The sequence below is a fragment of the Physeter macrocephalus genome, chromosome 2 (genome assembly GCF_002837175.3).
Source record: "Physeter macrocephalus isolate SW-GA chromosome 2, ASM283717v5, whole genome shotgun sequence".
Taxonomy (NCBI): Eukaryota; Metazoa; Chordata; class Mammalia; order Artiodactyla; family Physeteridae; genus Physeter; species Physeter macrocephalus.
In genome coordinates, this window is record NC_041215.1 from 120,069,953 (window position 1) to 120,078,808 (window position 8,856).

The 8,856-nt window shown below is 34.6% G+C and overlaps 1 protein-coding gene across 1 annotated transcript in view; it reads right to left on the reverse strand.

Annotated features, from left to right (window-relative positions):
• Positions 1–8,856, reverse strand: part of USP37 (ubiquitin specific peptidase 37) — an 89,547-nt gene that overhangs the window by 69,992 nt on the left and 10,699 nt on the right. The window contains exons 5-6 of the mRNA XM_055090008.1: positions 5,737–5,908; positions 1,759–1,859 (exon numbers count right to left, since the gene is read on the reverse strand). Of these exons, the coding sequence (XP_054945983.1) occupies positions 1,759–1,859; positions 5,737–5,908 (273 nt within the window). The remainder of the gene's footprint in view (positions 1–1,758; positions 1,860–5,736; positions 5,909–8,856) is intronic.

The window sequence follows — 8,856 nt, forward strand, 5'->3', positions numbered from 1 at the left end:
TTATAACTCTACATTAAGAGCTACGTAATTATCTCTATGGAAAATATTTCCAATTACCTTCTACAGAATTACAATCTTAGAATAAGAAAGAAAAAATCTGAGGTCATCTGGATGAACGATTTAAAAGTTAAATTTATTTTCAAATGGGTAAATCATTCTCAAGATTAAAAAAAAATCAAAATACTATTATAAAAGCCATATACTCAGAAGTCTCATTATCACCCCAATGCCATTCACCCAGTTCTTCCACTTCCCATCCTCCTACACCTTATAAGTATTCTTCTATTGTTTTTTTATGCAAATGAAAATCAATATTTTATTCTTGTTATACAAACAGTAGCATACCATATGCATACTGTTTTGCATATTTTTCAACCTTTTTTGACCATGACCCCATAGCGAGAAATATTTTACATCACAACATATTGCACATACATATAAATAAAACCAGAAGTTTCAGAAACCAATACTTTTCCTTACTATGTATAATACCTTCTCTATTGTTTTCTCCTCTAGTCCTTTTTTATTTAATGCTAGTCACAATCCACAAAATTGATTTTATAATCTCACTAATGGGAATCATTATTTGTGAAAGTATATTTGCTTCTGCTAGATATGTTAATACTTATAGTTTAAATATTCTAACACGTTAAATTTCTACCTGTAAATGGATCAATCTCAAAGTAATTATAATGAGTGAAAAACCCAGATAAAAAAAATTATACACTGATCCCATTTATATAAAACTCTAGAAAATGCAAAGTAATCTAGAGTGACACAGAGCAATTCACTTGTGGCTTAGGGATAGGGGCCAGACAGGGAGCTGGAGAGAAGGATTACAAAGGGGGATGAAGAAGCTTTTAAGGGTTATAGCTACGTTCACTAGGTTGATTATGGTGATGATTTTGCGGGTATATACATAAGTCAAAAATGTATCAAATTGCACACTTTAAATATGTGCAATTTACTGCATATCAATTGTACCTCAATTAAAATGTAAAAAAATACAAAAAAACCAACCTGTAAAAAAAAATTAACAAAAATGAAATCTTATTCATTGATTGCTTAGTCCAGTAAATGGTTTAAGTAATCAATCTATCTGCACAGCCAAACAGAATTCATCCTTTTACTTACAGGGGAGCTTCAAAGTTTCTTTTCACACCTGGTTTACCTTTGTAAGACAAATTAAAAGAGACACAGGACTGCTAAGTTGCAATAGTGCACAGTAAGTCTCATGGCTGGCTGAATATTTATGAAAGAAAAACTATTTAAAAAGCAAACAGAAGACCCAACAAAACAGTCTGGTATCATATAGTATAGAGACAAAGTTCACAATGTGGAACAGACCCAAAAAGCATTAAAGAAATAAAAGCAGCAAACATTTATGGGGTTGTTAGTGTATGGTATCATGGGCTAAGCACTTTTACAACATGCATTATCTCATAATAACCCTTAAAATATTATTTCTGTCTTAATTTTACAGATGGGTACTAAGGCTCAGGGTACTTAAGGAACTTCTCCAATGACCTACAGCTAGTAAGTGGCAGCACCAAGTCTCAAACCCACATCTAACTCCAAAGCTATGTTCTTAAAAACTACACTGTGGTAAATTTCAGATATGTGGAAAGTACCCTTGAGATAATGCAAGAATTACTAGACATTACAGTCTAAATTCTACTTCCTGCAACTACCTTATAGAATGTCTATCTAAGATTATCTTTTTTTTAAAAAAAGCTGAAACGATTCAAATAAACATACCTGATTGTCTGAGTAAGAGAGCTGCCTGTTGGTTTCCTTCTGTGAGGTCCTGCTGCCCAGAATAGCTCCAAAACTACCAGAACCCTGAGAAGGTTTCATGGCTGGTGGGAAAAAAAAAAAAAAAAAAAACTCAAATCACTTACTTTAATAAAGAGATTTGTCATTATTATTATTTAATATTGAGGAAACAGAAACAGGAAAAATAAAACAAAGTGCTTATCTGACAGAAAGTAATTCTCATATATACAGTAACTAAAATTTAGAACTAGGATCAAGCAAAAAATTAAATAACTGCAAAAATTTGGAAACGTATTGATAATAGAAGGGTAAATTTTTAAATGCAAAAAGAAAATGCTAGAAATTCTCCTATATAAATATTTGGTAATTAACAATATAGAAAAGTTAGTCACTGTGTATCTGTGGCATGAACATGGACACTGGATGCTAAGGACATGTGTCAGAACCAGTGACTGATAATACTTCCAGTAATGTATATGCCAAAACATTCTCTGTAAGTTCAGCAAACAGACTAAATGGCTTCTATTCTAAAGAAATCAATGCTAGTTTAAAGTAATGTATAAATATGAATTTTTATATACTTTAAAAAGTATTTTAAGGGAATTCCCTGGCAGTCCAGTGGTTAGGACTCTGCGCTTCCACTGCTGGGGGCTGGGGTTCAATCCCTGGTTGGGGAACTAAGATCCCACAAGCTGTGGCGCGGCCCCTTCCCCCGCAAAAAAAGTATTTTATATTTTAATTTCATTAATTTCTCACCGATGATCATTTGGAATGTTTTAATTTAAAAACACTGCAAATAATGCCGAACATCCTTTTACATATCTTCTTGCACTAACGAACAACTTTCATAGGATAAAACTCTTTAGAAAAAGAATGTTGGTGTAAAGGATGTACAATTTTAAACTAAATTGATATTATCACTATTCCTCAAAAAAAAAAAAAATCTCTAAGCTCCGACCAAGTATATGAGAGTATCTTGCCTCCCCTCACACTACTGCCAATGTGATAGTAAGAATTTGAATTTAATTACTGGTGAAGTTGAGAATTTTTTCGTGTTTATGGGCTACCTGTTGTTTTTCTTCCTGAATTTCGTATATGTCCATTTCTCTACTGAATTGTCTTTTTCTTACTGATTTGGAAAGTCAGTAATTATATATTAGCAATATTAACTCTGTCACTGTGGCTAAAGTTTTCTTTGTCTTTTCTTTTTTCCTTGTCACAGAGATCACTTAAATTTTTTACACAGTCCAAGTTATTAATCTTTTCCTTTATTTATTTTAAAAATTTATTTATTTATTTTTATTTTTGGCTGCGTTGGGTCTTCATTGCTGTGTGCGGGCTTCTCCCTCGTGGCGAGCGGGGGCTACTCTTGGTTGCGGTGCACAGTTTCTCATTGCAGTGGCTTCTCTTGTTGCGGAGCAAGGGCTCTAGGTGTGCAGGCTTCAGGAGTTGTGGCATGTGTGCTCTAAAGTGCAGGCTCAGTAGTTGTGGCGCACGGGCTTAGTTGCTCCGCGGCATGTGGGATCTTCCTGGACCAGGGCTCAAACCCGTGTCCCCTGCATTGGCAGGCGGATTCTCAACCACTGTGCCACCGGGCAAGCCCTCTTTTCCTTTATTGATTCTGGTTTTATGTCATACTCAGAAAGGTTTTTACCATCCACATATTATGTTAAAATCCATTCTACCCTTTATCACTTTTTTACATTCAAATCTTTGATCAATGTAAAATCTATTTAGATGAAGGAGTAAGATAAGGATCCAGTTTTATTATCTTCTTAAATGGTTAGCTGGTTGTCCTATTTATAGACAACAATGTTCATCTAATATTAGTCTTTTTCCCATTCATTTCAAACACCACATATTATATTTTAAATGTTTTATACTTTTCTAAGTATTTTTATATTCATTAGCTTACTCTAGTCTGCAAAGTACATATTATCACTTCTGGGCAGCTAAGGCAATTTAAACCTAAAGATTAAAACAACTTGCCTGAGAGTACAGAGTCCACAGCTAGCCACTCTAAAAGCAGTAATGACTTACTGAGTGCCTATCATGTGCCAGTCACACTTTACATTAATGAGCTCTAATTTTTTTTTAAGCACTGAAATTAAGGTGATAAAACATTCATTTTAGAGATGAGGAAACTGAAACTCAGTTATTAAGGGAGCTGCCCAAAACCACACAGGAAATAACAAGTAGAGCTAGGATTCAAACCCAAATCTGTTTAGGTCATGTTTTTCCATTATGCCATGTTGTTCAGACTCAAACTTGGGCCCCAGTCTACTGTGCTTTCCACTCTAATGCGTTTATTTATTTATTTATTTATTTTTAAAATTAATTAATTTTTAAATTTTTGGCTGCATTGGCTCTTCGTTGCTGTGTGCGGGCTTTCTCTAGGTGTGGCGAGCAGGGACTACTCTTCACTTCGGTGCGCGGGCTTCTCATCGCAATGGCTTCTCTTGTTGTGGAGCATGGTCTCTAGGTGCGTGGGCTTCAGTAGTTGTGGCGTGCGGGCTCTAGAGCTCAGGCTCAGTACTTGTGTTGCACGGGCTTAGTTGCTCCGCGGCATGTGGGATCTTCCTGGACCAGGGATAGATCCTGTGTACCCTGCATTGGCAGGCGGATTCGTAACCACTGCGCCACCAGGGAAGTCCCCTCTAATGCATTTAGAGACATGCTTTTCTTACACACATCAATTTTTAAAACAGCGATTCAATTAATATGATGGAATAAAACAAATATAGAAATACAGACATAATCCCTGATATATTCTAAACTTTCAAACGGTACTCAATTCCTTGATTCTAAAATTCAATATTTAGAAGACTGACATAGTTCAGATTTGGTAACATGAACACATAATGAATAGAAACCAAATGGCAAACAACCATAAAAAATGTTTTTAAACAAGAAAATAGTGTATGAAATAGAGGTATTAATTAAATCCAAGCAAGGCAGCATTGCTACACCTTCATTTTTTTAATGTTTTTAATGTGTTATATTTAAGTTAAAAAACTCAAAAGTTTGTCAACTATAAAATATCAGTAATAACAAGGTACTGATGATGATAGAGCTGGAGACTAACAATAATAGTGGAAAACTCATTTTAAGCAACAGATTATTCCTAAAAAGATGCCTATAAATATATATTTTTAAAAAATCAAAACATTTTAAATGAAAGGGGTTGGAGGAGGTAGAGGAATCTTATCATACTGTGTGATTTTCTATAGTACCTTCTGTTTTCATAGCAAGAATAAAACCTCAGAATAAGTTTCATATAAAAAGTAAGTATATAAGATTCATGTAACAAGGTAAGTTTTCCCAATTGTAATTTAAATCCTACTGCTTTTCTAGACACACTCTTTTGTGGAATCTTTAGGGTGTTCTACATATAAGATCATGTCATCTGAGAACAAAGATAAGTTTACTTCTTCCTTTCCAATTTTATTTCTTTTTCTTGCTTAAGTGCTCTGGCTAGGACTTCCAGTACTATGTTAAATAGAATGGGTAAGAGAGGGCATCCTTTCCTGTTCCTGATCTCAGCGGAAAACGTTTCAGTTTTCCATCACTGAGCTATCGGCTGTTCATAAAAGGCATTTATTATGTTGAGGTAAGGTAGTTTCTTTAATTCCTACTTTGTTGAGTGTTTCTATCATGAAAGAATGTTAAATTTTATCAAACACTTTTTCTGCATCAAGATGATCATGTGGTTTTTGTCCTCCATTCTGCTAATGTGAATAATCACATTGATAGATTTTTTTCATATCTTGAGCTATTCTTGTATTCCAGAAATAAATCCCGCTTGGTCATGGTGTAAAATTCTTTTAACGTGCTGTTGAATTAGGTCTACTAGTATTGTGTTGAAAATTTGTGCATCAATATTCATGAGGTATACTGGTCTACTATCTAATAATATTTTTATAACTGCTAATGTCAGACCCTGGGAGGATTAGTGCTCACCTGCATTAAGTCTGTTTTGATGAACTGCATCTAGAAACAACCTCATTTCCTCTGCATCCTTACTTGGTACTTTATCAATAGACAAGAAGCTGTTATCTTGTAGAGTTAACATTAGGCGGCTTTGTTTTGCTCCACTGGGTCGAAGCACCACATTTTTAATGTTATGACTTAGCTGATCAACACAAAAGGAAAAGTATCATTAAAAATGAATTATAATGAAGCAGAAAAAGTTGTATAATGAATACTAAACTTTATACTTTCTAAGTTACACATTTCTTACTTTATCCCATATTAATTTAGTTTGGTTTTTTTTTTCCCCAACCAAAAATAGTTTCCATTTTTGACACATTTAAATGAAACATTTCACTTCTAGGAGAGGCAAACACATACTATTAAAATTTTACACAGTAATCCTAACACTCTTGATTTTTTTGGTAGGGAACTGCATATTTTCAAGTACAGTTATAAAGTTATAAAAACTAGTAAGTTAATCTACAGAGCCTTGATGGTTATACCATCACCAGTTTAGAAAGCCATATTGGATTAGAGGCTTTTTCTTTCTTCTTTTTTTTTTAAACAAAAGCTTATAAAATACTAGCAAGTGGTTTAAGCAGCTGCAATATAAAAGGATATACTAATCCAAACTGTAATCCTCAAAAGAATTCCACTTCTCAAAAACACATCAACATAAACCTTTACCAGCATTAGAACATTCTTTTTTAACTGTCTAAGCAGGTTCATTTAACGTTCAATCACAAAGATCGTAAGTACCCTGGAACTCCCTTAGCTTATTTCTCCCACTCCCCAGGACTGGTTCAATAACGTATCTTATACTCTTCCAGACTCTGGATATGTGCTATTAAGTGATAACGTTTTCTCTTGGTTGAAATTTTTCCAAGACTAAACTAATAATTCTTGCACTTTTTTAATCTAAATAATTCCTGCCAACCAGGCATCCTTATTCTCTAACACTCTCACTCAGCAGGCATATTACAGAGGTTTCTAAAGCTGCCTTTTGCTGAAGACATAGCCTCTGACCAGCATACAGAAAGAAGTAATAGCATTTCACAATTTTTTTTTAATTAGGGAGAACTGACCTTTGACAATTTTTAGATAAGAATGAAAAACAAGTTTTATCAGACTTAATTTATTTATTTCAAACTTAAATGACATTTTTTAAGCTTCAAAGTTGGTCTTAAATTCATGTCCTTGAGTAGAAATTCTATCATAAAACACAATAACTAGTTTCAGATGCTTTAACGCCAAAATATTTAAATCAGCAGTTTACCGTGCAAAAAGGAAAAGAGTGCATAAAACCATTATTTCAGTCAATACGAGAATAATCTTGAACTTTATCATTTCAACAACTGAAAAATCCTAGCTAGTCATACAATTTTAGTTACTACCCATATGGTGAGGCCTCTCAGCCTTTTCTCTAAGTCCAGATCTCTGCCGGAGCTCCAGCTTTTTTTAACCAAATGCCTAGTAGATACCACTATCTGAATGCCTGACACCTCAGAAAACTCATCTCTCCCAATCCTCATGCCCCAATTCTTCCCCTCTGCCCCCTATCAAAGAGAAGATGAAAGGGACTGCCATCCACTCAAACCTAGGAATCTCCCCAGACTCTTTTCTCTCTCACCCCCCAAATCTAATGAATTAAATCCTCTTGAAATCTCTTCAAATCTACCCTTTCCTCCACTTGCTTCTCCCACTGTCTTTTCCTTTGCTCAGGACTTTCACTTCTCATCTAAACTCCCACAATAACCTCTTACATGTCCTTATTCTCCCACTAGCTCTTGAAACAAAGTCATCCGCCTAGCTGTCAAATGAATTTAAACTTAAGATTCTTGGCTCCTTAGTATCTAAGTTCCCGTTAGTATGACAAACAAGATACTTCAAGATCTGGTTCCTATCTAGCTCTTCAGCCTCTACTTTTGCCATTCACTACCTACTGTGCATTTATTTTAAAATAATTTTCTGGTTCCCTGAGTGTTGATGTGTTTGTCCATTATAGAAATCACCTCCACCTTACCTCCACTGTGTCTGGCAAATTCCTATCTATCCTCTAAATCCTCAGAGCACAAAACACTGCCTTCTTTGTGTTACCTCAGTATCTCTGAGATAATTTTACAGCTGCGAATGTATCTGGTTACTCTTAAGTTTGAGAAGAAAAGTGTCTCATTCAGCTCTGTATTCTTAGCCCTTAGCACAGTACCCACCATGGTAGTCTGTAGGTGGTTAACAAATGAATGCTGAATGCAAATTCATCTAGAACTGAGATGAAGGTGTAATCACAGGAAGATTCCTCATGCTTCTAAAGATCTATGTTTGTTTAAGTATTTAAATATTTACTCAGTGCTAATTTGGGATGAGGACTGAAAGATGGAATCTCTATTTGAAAAAAATCTCTTTCATTGAGATGGGCAATTAGTAGATATATACACATGGTAGAAACTATCGTTTCTATTACCCATGTCACCACCTCCAATCTATTTAAGAATATCTTTGATACATAAAATCATAATGTATTTCCATAGTTTAAAAGCAAAGATAAATAGAAATTTTACTTCAGCTCTGGTTCTCAAGCATAAAGTTTTATAAGTTGTTCTTCAAAAGAGTACTTTAAAATGAATATTATACTTTTATATAATCTAATTAACAAATGTAGCATTTTTAAGTGCAGAAAAATGTAAGTAAGACATTAAATTCAACTCATCAACACAAGTAGTTCTTGGCTGCACAAGACAGAAGTGAAAACAAAATTAACTATCTTCTGCAGTGAAAAAATAATGAGATCCTTCAAAAGTTAACAGTTAGAAGAAAACAGCTGTAAGGATGACCTTGAATAATCATCCTTGAACGGTCTATACCACAACCTTTGGCAGGATTATTTACGAAGAAGTAATTAAGAAGACACTAATGAGTCTTATTAAAAGCTAACACTAAAAAAAAAAAAAAAAATGGAGTTATTTGTAGTGAGGTGGATGGACCTAGAGTCTGTCATACAGAGTGAAAGTAAGTCAGAAAGAGAAAAACATGGCTTCCCTGGTGGCGCAGTGGTTGAGAGTCCGCCTGCCGATGCAGGGGACACGGGTTCGTGCCCGGGACCGGGAAGGT